The 13,148-nt window shown below is 58.4% G+C and overlaps 1 protein-coding gene across 14 annotated transcripts in view; it reads left to right on the forward strand.

Moving 5' to 3' along the window:
* SHANK3 (SH3 and multiple ankyrin repeat domains 3) overlaps positions 1-13,148 on the forward strand; it is a 284,023-nt gene that overhangs the window by 210,822 nt on the left and 60,053 nt on the right. For all 14 annotated transcript variants that reach the window (XR_014941032.1, XM_085533171.1, XM_085533169.1 and 11 more), the window contains one exon: positions 9,943-10,025. Coding sequence is in view for 13 of the 14 variants with exons in the window: in XM_085533171.1 (XP_085389297.1) it covers positions 9,943-10,025 (83 nt within the window). In the remaining variant the exon portion in view is untranslated. The remainder of the gene's footprint in view (positions 1-9,942; positions 10,026-13,148) is intronic.

A 13,148-nucleotide genomic window follows, 5' to 3' on the forward strand; every position in this document is an offset into this window, starting at 1 on the left:
AGGAGGAGAACCTTGCGCTGTGCCTGCCGTCCCTTTGGTGTGTGTGATGGTAAGGGGGGGTGGGGAGGAAGGAGGAGCTGATGGATTATTCCCTACAACTCAGCAGTGCACGGAGGGGTGGCTCACACCAGGCAGGGGCAGTGATTCAGATCCAAATAGTTCTGCACATTAGGGAAGGTGCTTCCCACTGCAGGGCTCAGAGCAAAGGAGCACCCACATGGGGTGTCAGAGCAAAGGAGCTCCCACATGGGGTGTCAGAGCAAAGGAGCACCCACATGGGGTGTCAGAGCAAAGGAGCACCCACATGGGGTGTCAGAGCAAAGGAGCACCCAGATGGGGTGTCAGAGCAAAGGAGCACCCACATGGGGTGTGTCAGAGCAAAGGAGCACCCAGATGGGGTGTCAGAGCAAAGGAGCACCCACATGGGGTGTCAGAGCAAAGGAGCACCCACATGGGGTGTCAGAGCAAAGGAGCACCCACATGGGGTGTCAGAGCAAAGGAGCACCCACATGGGGTGTCAGAGCAAAGGAGCATCCACATGGGGTGTCAGAGCAAAGGAGCACCCACATGGGGTGTCAGAGCAAAGGAGCACCCACATGGGGTGTCAGAGCAAAGGAGCACCCACATGGGGTGTCAGAGCAAAGGAGCACCCACATGGGGTGTCAGAGCAAAGGAGCTCCCACATGGGGTGTCAGCAGCATCGGGGTCGTGCAAACAGAGCCCAGGTAGCACTGCAGGCTGTGTCTGTCATCACAGAGCAGCCATGCACACGTCAGGCAGCAGCGGTTGCTCTGCATGCGATGCCATCCTGGTTGGAAAGCAGAGCACGTGAAATGAGCGGTACGGGAGGTGCTGCCATGAGGTTTAGTTCCTGTTCGTGTTTTAAGCAGAGGCAACACAATGTAACGAGAGCACCCGAGTGCGTGAGCTTGCAGGTACGCTTAATTACAGTTAGAAGTCAATGCTAATTATTGCAAAGGACGTATGTCAGACCCATGGGAAGCAGCGGCAGCATTAGAATGAGGGTGGTGCAGGTTGCTGGGTGCCGCGAGCGCTGCACGGGAATGGGAATCCAGGAGGGAGCAGTGGTAGGGGCTGCAGTGCAGAGCTCACACCAATGGATATTCCACGTGCTCCTTTATGGCCACAGGGCTGCAGGGTGGATCTGGAAGGGATCTCATTCAGTATTGCTGTGCTGAGTCCCACATAAAGGTGGGAGATGCTCCTCATGTGGCGCTGCCCCTTCCCATGAGTGTGGAGCAGGGAGGATGCAGGCAGGACCCACAGGGAGCATCAATGGGACCGCAGCCCATTCATGATTCATGAGAGCACTTCAGCCCGGCAGCCATCATTCATGGCTCTGCTCATCCTGCGGGCGATAAGTCATTGATTCAGAAGGCAGAAGCTCTTAATTAAGCTGGCAATGGGTGTCTCAGTCAGTAGTGACTACGCGGCTCGTGCTGAGCGCGGAGCAGCTGCGGTGGCAGCGGGTCTGGGAGTGCTGAGCGTGAATCCTGGAATCCTCTGGGTTGGAAAAAACCTTCAAGATCATTGAGGTGAACCATCAGCCCCATCCGCCGTGCTCACAGCTCAGCCACGTCCCTTAGCACCACATCATACACCTACAGGGATACGGACCCACCACCCCCTGCACAGCCTGCAGCCCCAGCAGTGCCATGCAGAGGGATGGGCACCTCCTGCTCTGCTGCCTGCGCTGCTGCTGCTCCCAGCCAGGACCTCCATCGAGACCCCGGCCAATGCTGGCTCATGCTCAGCCTCCAGCCAACACCCCCAGGTCCTTCTCCTCCCACACCTTCAGCCGCTGCCCCACTCCTGCCGTGCTGTGTGGTTTATGACCCAAGTGCGGCGCCTGTCACTTGGTCTTGTTGGGTGACACGGGGTTGGCTCTGACCCATTGATCCGTCCTACCCACATCCCTCTGCAGACCTTCCCCCCCTCAGGCACATCAGCACTTCAGCCCGAGTTGGAACCAGCTGCAAACTTGGTGCTCTCCATTCCCTCATTGGGATCACTGCCGGCCTGCATGGACAGAAAGGACCCTGAATGTTAACTTAGAGCTGTTTGTCTGGCAAAACCAACTCACGCTTTGGACAGATCACTGAGAACCCTTCCGAATGGACAGCTGCTATGACAGGATCCTCATCCCGAACCTGTTCTGCTTCATCCCGTGCCCATCCTGGCAAGGCCGCTGCTCTGCACTGTCTTCATTTGGGGTGGCTGCAGTTGTTCCTCTGGAGTCGCCGCTTGTAGGCAGGTATTTCAGCCCGAGTGGGAGCTCAGACAGCAGTAGGTGTGTGCAGAGCAGGAGCTGCTCCCCAGGCAGGGCTCAGCGCAGCAGGTGGCAGCGCCTGGTTCACTCTCATGCCCCTTTGTGGCATTGGTTGCTCTGCCCGGGACGTGAGCTGCTCCTCCCTGTGGGCAGGGGGCTTTCAGGGGGGGTCAGGAAGGTCAGTGGGGGGTCAGGGTTTGGGGCTCTGCCTTTGGGATTTGTGAGGATAAGGTCAGATGGTGATGTTATGTCAACTACAGCGAGGAGCTGAACGTAACTCGGCAGTAGATGGGTGTGAATTGCAGAAGCAGCGCCCCATTCTTGGGCTGTGTGACCACCAGTAACACTGAAATCTCTGCAGCCTGAGCTGCGCTTTGGGCAAGGATGAGGATCCTGTCATAGCAGCTGTGCCCACGTGGGCTCAGGGGGTGTTTGAATGGTGCTGGCCCGGTTTGCTTTGCTCTGATTAAAGTGGGGGTCGGCACTGATTGCTTCTGGGGACTGAGCTTTGTGCTGGGGCTGCTCGTACCCTGGTAGGTTCAGTTTATCCCCATTGCCTGCAAATCCCACAGAATCCCCTGTGAGGGCTGTGAGGGACCCCGGTCCATACACACAGCTTCAGCGAGCTGAGGGGTCGGGCAGATTTTGCCTTTAGCCCACCCAAGTTAGGATCCATCCCGGCTCCTCGCTTGGATGCGTCTCCATTGTCAGAACCTCCATTTCCTCGCTCTGCCTGCAGTGTTTGCACTGTGCCCTCAAACCCTCCCCATCTGTCTCTTTGCTGAGATGGGATCAATCCAAGCGCAGAGTTTGGATTTCCTGGGACCTGGTTTTATTATTTATAGAGACGTGCATTGTTCTTTCCCGAATCCGCGCTGGGTGAGACCCAGACGTAACCTTCTTTAATCTCCTTCTGTTCAGAGGGAGATTCCGGGCCTCCCAGTTCCTTCTCATTGCAGCCCATGGCAGCGGTGCCCCTCACTCTGACACCCCCTGCTCACCCCAGCTTTCCCCTCACACGGAGCAGATGATGGAGCTGCCATCCATCCCAATGGCAGCTGGGAGCCGCCGGAGCTGTTTCAGTGCAGCAGCATCCCCACGGTGACATCTGTAGCTCAGCCGCGTGCATCGCAGCCTGCTCTGCCTCCTCTCCCAGCTGCTTTCCTGCAGCGCTCTGCAGGGTGGGCTGCACTCAGTTCCCCCTTTACATCAAGGCTGGAGGGGCTGATGGAGGGTGCAGCCATGGGAGGAGCTGAATGCGCCCATCTGCTGCGCAGCCCTTAATGGCAACTGAGGGTACAAACCCAGCACCAGCAGCTCCCTCCTGCCAGCAGAAATAGCGGCCGATGCTGCAGAGCCTCCTCTCTCTGTAGCGCTGTGGTATCCCCTTTTCCTCCTCTTGACCCCTTTCAGCTGACGCTGCTGCCCAGAGCTGTGGGTGCCCCATCCCTGGAGGTGCCCCAGGCTGTGGGTGGGCGCTGGGGGGCTCACAGATAATGCAGGGGTGGGGTCACATGTGTTGGTTTGGGGGGTGTGAATGGAGCCTGAAATGCTTTCAGCCATTGCTGGATGGGATCTGATCCCAAACGTCACATCCTGAACGTGATCTCAAGCATCAGAGCCTGAATGGGATCCCAAATATTGCATCCTGAATGGGATCCCAAATATTGCATCCTGAATGCAATCCTAAACGGCACATCCTGACTGGGATCCCAAATATTGCATCCTGAATGGGATCCCAAATATTGCATCCTGAATGCAATCCTAAACGGCACATCCTGACTGTGATCCCAAATGGCACATCCTGAATGGGATCCCAAATATTGCATCCTGAATGGGATCCCAAATGGCACATCCTGAATGGGATCCCAAATATTGCATCCTGAATGCAATCCTAAACGGCACATCCTGACTGTGATCCCAAATGGCACATCCTGAATGGGATCCCAAATATTGCATCCTGACTGTGACCCCAAATACTGCATCCTGACTATGATCCCAAAAGGCACATCCTGAATGTAGCCCCAAATATGCATCCTGAATGGGATCCCAAATATTGCATCCTGAATGCAATCCTAAACAGCACATCCTGACTGTGATCCCAAATGGCACGTCTTGAATGGGATCCCAAATATTGCGTCCTGACTGTGACCCCAAATGGCACATCCTGCCTGCGACCCCAGGTATTGCATCCTGAATGGGATCCCAAATATTGCATCCTGAATGGGATCCCAAGTGTTGCATCCTGAATGGGATCCCAAGTGTTGCATCCTGAATGGGATCCCACACAGTGCATCCTTCCTTGGGTCTGGGGGAGCTTTGGGAGGTTCAGTGCATGTGTGTGGCTGGAAGGTGGTTTCTTTTGGGGGCAGAGTTGCTTCTCGTGTGCCGGTTTGTTTTTGACGTCGTTCATAATCAGTGCCCTGATGAGCTGCCTCCTGCCTGAATTAACCTGAAAGCGCCGCTGATGATAATCAGGGCCTTGGGATGAGCTGTGAGCACAAACAGGCTCCTCTTCAGCCCCTTCCTTCCCCTCTTCCTGCCGTCCTCTGCTTCCACTGCAGGAGCACCACCATCACAGCGCTCCCAGAGGTGTCTGCTCGGTCTCTGGAGCCCCAGGTGGATGGTTCCTCCATTTGGGACGGGGCTTTTCCCAGTTCCAATGGCAGCTGGGGGCTTTTGCAGGACAGGAGCACACCCTTCAGTAGGGATGTTGCCTCTCAGGCCCTTTGGAGGGGTGAAAGAGAGAGGAAAGGTTGCTCATGAGGACCTGGACTGATGCACTGTGCAGCAGGGAATGAGCAGCTTTGTACCATTCTGACACTGCTGTCAATCTGCAGCACTCCGGGGTGTGAGTGAGCTTTGCTGGGAAAGGACCATCTTCCCACCTTCCCACCTTCCCACCATCCCACCTTCCCATCTTCCCACCTTCCCACCATCCCACCTTCCCACCTTCCCACCTTCCCACCTTCCCATCTTCCCACCTTCCCACCTTCCCACCTTCCCACCATCCCACCTTCCCACCTTCCACCTTCCACCTTCCCACCTTCCCACCATCCCACCATCCCACCTTCCCACCTTCCCACCTTCCCACCTTCCCATCTTCCCACCTTCCCACCTTCCCATCTTCCCACCTTTCCATCTTCCCACCTTCCCATCTTCCCACCTTCCCATCTTCCCACCTTCCCACCTTCCCACCTTCCCACCATCCCACCTTCCCACCTTCCCATCTTCCCACCTTCCCACCTTCCCACCTTCCCACCTTCCCACCTTCCCATCTTCCCACCTTCCCACCTTCCCACCTTCCCACCTTCCCACCTTCCCACCTTCCCATCTTCCCACCTTCCCACCTTCCCACCTTCCCACCTTCCCACCTTCCCACCTTCCCACCTTCCCACCTTCCCATCTTCCCACCTTCCCACCTTCCCACCTTCCCACCTTCCCACCTTCCCATCTTCCCACCATCCCACCTTCCCACCTTCCCATCTTCCCACCTTCCCACCTTCCCACCATCCCACCTTCCCACCTTCCCATCTTCCCACCTTCCCACCTTCCCACCATCCCACCTTCCCACCTTCCCACCTTCCCACCTTCCCACCTTCCCACCTTCCCACCTTCCCACCTTCCCACCTTTCCACCTTCCCATCTTCCCACCTTCCCACCTTCCCACCTTCCCATCTTCCCACCTTCCCACCTTCCCATCTTCCCACCTTCCCATCTTCCCACCTTCCCACCTTCCCACCATCCCACCTTCCCACCTTCCCATCTTCCCACCATCCCACCTTCCCACCTTCCCACCTTCCCACCATCCCACCTTCCCACCTTCCCACCTTCCCACCTTCCCACCTTCCCACCTTCCCATCTTCCCACCTTCCCACCTTCCATCTTCCCACCTTCCATCTTCCCACCTTCCCACCTTCCACCTTCCACCTTCCCACCTTCCCACCATCCCACCTTCCCACCTACCCACCTTCCCACCATCCCACCTTCCCACCTTCCCATCTTCCCACCTTCCCACCTTCCCACCTTCCCACCTTCCATCTTCCCACCTTCCACCTTCCCACCTTCCACCTTCCCACCTTCCCACCTTCCAGCTCCATCCCACACATCTGAACTCAGGTTGTTCTTGAGCAGAGTCCATGGTGGAGCTGCCCATGAACAACCAGCCACCACCGCAGCCCATTCCTGCGCCCCGTAACTGCTGGAAACCTGTGGCACCTTTGGAGCATTTCTAAGTGGGAACGACCAAGTGAGTCCATGGGACCAGCTCTGCCCTCAGCCCTGTTGGCTGGGCCCTCAGTATCATGGAATGGTGCAGGTTGGTCAAGACCAGAGGGTCATCAGGATCAACCCAGCTCTGCTGACCCACCCCCCATGTCCCATGTACCACATCCACATGTTGGGGTGGGACTCAGCTGCCTCCTGGGCAGCTTCCTATGTCAACCTGAGCCTCCCCAGGCACAACCTGGGGCCATTTCCTCATCCCATCGCTTGTAAGGAGAGAGAAGAGCCCGCAAGAGCCCGACCCCACCGCATTGCAGCCCCTCTGAGGTCACTGCAATGCAAACACGTGGCCTCCTGACCTCCCAGATGTCCTCCCTGGTGCCCTGGAGCCGTGCAGCATCTCCTCCTCCTCCTCCTCCTCCTCCTCCTCCCGCAGGACGTTGCTCCCATCCCCGCTGTGTGTCCGTGGGAGCAGTGCAGCTGTGTGCAGCCCCGCAGCCAGCGCTGCCGTTCACCTGACAAAGTGTGGGAGGTCGTTTCAGCGCGGGGTGAATCAGCCCCATTGACTTCACCCAGCAGCTCCATTGAGTCTGAAGGCAGCCCAGCACCCGTAGGTGCTGCTTTCTGCAGCCCACGTCCCGCTGCGTGGCTCCCACCTTGTGCTGCAGGGAGGGGAAGAAGGTTTTTGGCCGGGGTTTGGCTGCCGTTCTGCTCATCCCTCTTCTATCTGCGTGGTGTGATGCTGCTGCTCAGAGCCCTGGGGCTGCCTGTGCCATCCTGCCAGCCCTGCTCCATCCCTGCTGTCCCCACTCTCTGCCTTCCTCCTCCTGGGTTTCTCAGGCCGTTTCTCCAGCACCAAACAGGCCCAAATGCAGCGTGTGGATGTGGCCATGGGGATGTGGTTGTAGTAGACACGGTGGGAATGACTTGGGGTTGGATTTGGGACCTGGGGGGTCTTTTTCACCTGAGCTGTTCTGTGACTGTGTGTGTGCATTGAGCCTCATTGACCCCAGGGCAGACCCCCTTCAGTCCCACTCTTCACATCCACCCAGTGGTGCCAGGCCGGCTCCTCACCCGCCTTGCAGTCGTTGTGCTCCCCTTGCTTTTTGTGAGAGCTTCAGCAACCCTCCAAGCTGCTGCTTATTTTGCTTCAGCTGGAATTTATCTTCCCGTTTATTTGGACTAGAAGGAGTCCCTGATGTTACTTGTTGGGCACCATCTCCATTCTCTGGTCGCACTAATGCTGCTCCTGCTGCTGTGTCTGCCCCCGGAGCTCCAGCGGCGCAGTCGGTGCCACCCCAGCTGTCTCCCCTACAATTAATTAACAATAATGAGCAGCTTTGACTCCCCTTTGTGTATGAGGTCCATCTCCAGCAGTGCTTGGTGTGGCTCTGCTTGAAGCGCTGCAGGTTTTCCTGCAGCCCATTGAACCTGAGCGCCTGCGGGTTCGTCATCTGGGTAGAACAACAATGGAGATTGATGGGAAGGGTTTGAGCCGTGGGGTTTTATCTTGGATTTCTATGGTTCTCATGGGCAGAATAATCCCAGCTGGATGAGGTGGGTACTGAACCCGCTGCTCGGTGAAATGAAAACCCCCATTTTGTGCAGAGATGTTTGTTTCAGGCTTGGAGGGCTGGTGCAGGGTGAGGATCTACCACAGAGCTTCATGGGTGCTGTGGAAAAGCAGGGATACTGCCCTGCATGTGGGGTGTGCTGGGGCTGTTCAGTGATGGCTCAAGGAGGAGAGGAGGATGTGGGACCATCCCTGCAGGGGCCTGAAGCCAAGGATGGGGCCCTGGGACCTGATCTGGTGGGGGGCACCCAGACCATGACAGGGGTGGAGCTGGGGGGGCTCTGGGTCCCTTCCAGCCCAACCATTCTGGGATTCCATGATTCCGTGATCTTTAAGGACCCTCCCAACCTCCCAACCCATCCATTCTATGGTTCTGTGATCTCTAAGGACCCTCCCAACCCATCCATTCCGTGGTTCTGTGACCTATAAGGACCCTTCTAACCCAACCATTCTATGGGTCTGTGACCTATTAGGACCCTCCCAACCTCCCAACCCATCCATTCTATGGTTCTATCATCTTTAAGGACCCTCCCAGCCCATCCATTCCGTGGTTCTGTGACCTACAAGGACCCTCCCAACCTCCCAACCCAAGCATTCTACAGTTCTGTGACCTTTAAGGACCCTCCCAACCCATCCATTCTATGGTTCTATCATCTTTAAGGACCCTCCCAACCCATCCATTCCATGGTTCTGTGATCTTTAAGGACCCTGCAGGTGCTGCTGTGGAAGGCCATGCGTTGTGTTGTAAACATGACGGGGTGGGGGGGCTGTGTGACAGCCATTGCCCCAGAGCTGATTGTGTGACTCTATTGGGGCTCCTCCACACCCGGTGTGTTGTTGCTTGACATTGTGTGGCCAGTTTTCCAAATGGCCTTTGTGTTTTTTAATGCAGAACGCCTAAAATGCCCGGAATTATTGTGCAGAGTGAAATGCCCTTGTGTGCAGATCAGAGGTGGCCCATGTCCGCAGGTCGGGGCTGGTGCCCGCTGAGTGAATTGGGGCTGACACACGCGTGTGTGGGTCGGGGTTTGCACATGTGTGTGCGCAGCTCAGTAGCGTGACCCACGGGTGTGGGTCAGGGCTGCCCCTGCAGGGCTGTGTGGGGAGGGGGCTGCAGGGCTGTGTGGGGAGGGGGCTGCAGGGCTGTGTGGGGAGGGGGCTGCAGGGCTGCACTCCCCCCATTGCCCCCCCCCAACATGGGGTGCTCGGGATGGGGATGACCCCGACCCACCCCCCCCCCATCCCCCATCACCGGGTTTTTCCTTTAGGTTCACAAAGAGCTTTCCCTTTGTGAAAATGGGACAATGCATCGCCCCCCCCCACCCCCCTCCCCGTTCCCAATGACAGACGGTTCCTTAGCAACGCCGGGGGGGGCTCGAAGGGAAGATGGGAGCACCGGGATGAGGATATAAACTCCGCCGCTCCCCCTCCCGGAGCTCACCGAGGAGCCCCCTCCCTTTGTCTCACATCCCGGCTCTCCGCACGGAGCATCGCCCACGCCCCCCCCCCCCCCTCCCTCCATCCCTCCCCCCTCCCACCTCCCCTCGCACCTCGCTCCCCATCTCCCGGCCGAGGGCACCGGGCAGCCCGTTGTGGGGGTGGGGGGGGGATCGCAGCCCCCCGCATGCGCCCGCAGGTGACCGCGGGGAGCCCGGAGCCCCCCGCCCGCCGCCAACGTTGTGCTCCGACTGCGGGAGAGGGAGGGAGGGAGCGGCCGCTGCCCCGCTCCGCTGCGATGAGACGCTCCGTGGGCAGAGCAGGGCTCCCCGCAGCCGGCACGAAGCCCCCCGCCGGCCGGCAGCATGGTGCTGAGATCTAACCCCAGCGTCATTCTCTTGTGCTCTTTCCTGCCCAGCGACTACATCATCGAGGAGAAGACGGCGGTGCTGCAGAAGAGGGAGCATGAGGGATTCGGGTTTGTGTTGCGCGGGGCCAAAGGTGAGGAGGGGGCTGCGGGATGAGGGATGTGGGATGAGGGATGAGGGATGAAGGATGTGGGATGAGGGATGAAGGATGTGGGATGAGGGATGAGAGATGAGGGATGCGGGATGAGGGATGAGGGATGAGGGATGAGGGATGAGGGATGAAGGATGAAGGATGAGGGATGAGGGATGTGGGCTCGGGGGCGGCCGTGGGGCAGCGCTGTGGGGCTGTGGGTGCCCCCGCGATCGGAGCCGTGTGTTGCACGAGGGCTGAACACGGCGGGGGAGTCCGCCGTGCCCATCGTGCCCATCGCACCCATCGTGCCCATCGTGCCCATCGCACCCATTGTGCCCATCGTGCCCATCGTGCCCATCGCGCCCATCGTGCCCATCGTGCCCATCATGCCCATTGTGCCCATCGTGCCCATCATGCCCATCATGCCCATCGTGCCCATTGTGCCCATTGTGCCCATCGTGCCCATCGTGCCGTTGCGGTCGTGGCTTTTTTACGCGTGAAGTTTCCGTGGCTGCGAGCGGTGGGGATCCCTCGGGGGGGGATGGAGGGGATGGAGGGGGTGGGAGGTGGGGGGTGCTCAGCCCCAGCGCTGCTCGGGGGGTAGGGGTGCTGCCCCTGCAGTGGCGGCTCCCGAAGCACGGAGCGTTTTGGCTCCAATGGAAGGAATCCCTCCGGGTCTGACGGGAACGTGAGCAGTTGGATGTGCTCAGCCCTGCAGCGAGGGGCGGCTCCCTCCGGGTGAAGGATCGGGGGAGCCTGGGGGGCTGCAAGGGCCGGCACCGTGGTGTGGGACCTGCCCCGTCCGTGTGGGGCAACGGGGGGGGACGGCATCCCCTGCGGCTGAGAGCTGCGGGGGGTGACGCTGCCGGGGCTCCGGAGCTGCCTTTGTGCTGCCCGAGCACCAACGGTGCCGGTGGGTGTGCGGGGGTCTGGGTGTGCGGGGCTCCTCCACAACGCAGCCCCCATCCCTGTGTGTCCCCTACGTGTGTGTGTGCCCTACGTGTGTGTGCCCATACATGAGTGTGCCATACATGTGTGTGTGCCCTACATATGTGTGCCAGACGTGTCCGTGTGCTGCTCGCTCCACTCCATGCAACACGGAGTGAAACTTCAGTGCTCAAAATGGCATCCATTTCCCTGCCGGCTCCGACTGGCAGCAGTGAGGTTAGGGCAGACATGGGGCACATTTCCTCCTGTTTCTGCCTGGTTTATTCTCTCTGGCTCTGTGTCTTAATTCTGTGCCAGGAACAGAGGGAAGGTGGGCAGCGGGATGGGCAGAGCTGGAGAGTTCACAGTGGGACTGAGTGGGGTCACCCCACATCCCCCAACCCTTTGGGTTTATGACACAATGATCCTCCGTCCCAGCCCCGTGTGCTGCTCACCCTTCATTGGGGTAACGGAGCTGCGGTGTCTCTCTATGATGGGAGAAGGGAGGGAGCGAAGGCAGCGGAGCCCCTGCAGGGGAAGGAGCAGTGAAGTGAGGCACAGCCGGGCGATCCCTGGAGGAGCCGCACTCAGTGCTGCAGAGGGTGGGGAGAGCCCTGCACAGCACGGGAGCCTGGGATTGCCCATAGGTGTGTTGAAGCCCGGGTCTGGGGAGCCACCCCCTCCCCTCCCATCCCATCCTGCCCCATCCCCTCCCATCCCATCCCATCCCATCCCATCCCATCCCATCCCATCCCATCTCATCCTGTTCCATCTCTTCTCATTCCATCCTGTTCCATCCCATCCTGCCCCATCCTCTCCTATCCCATCCCATCCAATCCCATCTCATCTCATCCTGTTCCATCTCTTCTCATTCCATCCTGTTTCATCCAATCCATCCTATCCAATCCCATCCCACCCTGTCCCATCCTGTCCCATCTCTTCCCATCCCATCTTATCCAACCCCTTCTCATCCCATCCAATTCCATCCTGCTTTAACCCATCCCTTCCCATCCTATCCCATACCTTCTTGTCCCATCTCTTCCCATCCCTTCTTATGCAATCCCATTCAATCTCATCCAGTTCCATCCCATCCCATCTCGTCCCATCCATTCCCATCCCATCTCTTTCAATCCTGTCTCATGCAATCTGATCCCATCCCATCCTATCTTATCCAATCCCATCTCATCTTAAGCCGTCCATTCCCATCCCATCTCTTCCAGTCCCTTCTTATGCAGTCTCATCCCATCCCATCTTATCCAATCCCATCCTGTCCATTCCCACCCTATCTCTTCCAATCCCATCTTATCCCATCCCATCCCATCTGCATCTGACACCCAGATGAGGTCAGTCCATCCCTCTGTGGGACGCAGCAGGACACAGTCAGCACCATCCCAGCCCCACAGCTGATGGCATCCAGCATTTCACAGCCGCCCCCATCACAAACTCCTGCTTCTTGTTGGCCTGTGCTGAAAGGTCCCAGTTTGGTGTCCAGCATCAGCTGTGTGTTCTCATCCCGCTGCGTGCAGATCTGATGGTGAGACAAAGCTCAGGGTGAGCTCAGGGCTCCCACCACCCAACGCTGCACTGCTCCACCCGCAGCCACTTATGGGGCAGGTTTGGTTTCCTTTCCTGCCCTGTGGGCCCAGCAGCAGAACCTCAGTGCACAGCTCAGTGCAATGGGGTCTGGCGGTGCTGGAAGGGGAATGGGAAGAGCTCCCTGCTGGCTTTTGTGCAGAGGGGGAGCGTTGTGGCACTTGGTGACCCTTGGGGTGAGCACGGGGTGAGACTGGAGGGTGTATCTGAAGCACTTCAGACAGCATCTGTGTTGTTAAGGGGCATGGCTTCATTATGGAGATCCCATCCAACCAGCGCGGCCTGTGCCTGGTAACACTGCAGTGGCAGCTCCTGTGCATTAACCTGAGACACTTAAAGTCCTGGGAGCCGTGGGATGCTCCTCTGCAGCTCCTCTCCTCCACATGGACGTGCTCCATGTGTTGGAGGTTGGTGGCCCTGCATGCAGCAGGGGGCTGGAGCTTGGAGATCCTGGAGGTCCCTTCAGACCCAGCCCACGCTGTGGTTTTCCATTCTGTGCTTGCAGAGAAGTGGCTGGGACCCCAACAGTTTGCCTGGCCTTGAATGGCTGCAGGGATGGGGCACCCACAGCCTCCTTGGGCAACATGTTCCAGTACGTCACCA

Source organism: Coturnix japonica, unplaced genomic scaffold (assembly GCF_054131305.1).
Source record: "Coturnix japonica strain WE unplaced genomic scaffold, WE-NBRP24 Scf055, whole genome shotgun sequence".
Lineage (NCBI taxonomy): Eukaryota > Metazoa > Chordata > Aves > Galliformes > Phasianidae > Coturnix > Coturnix japonica.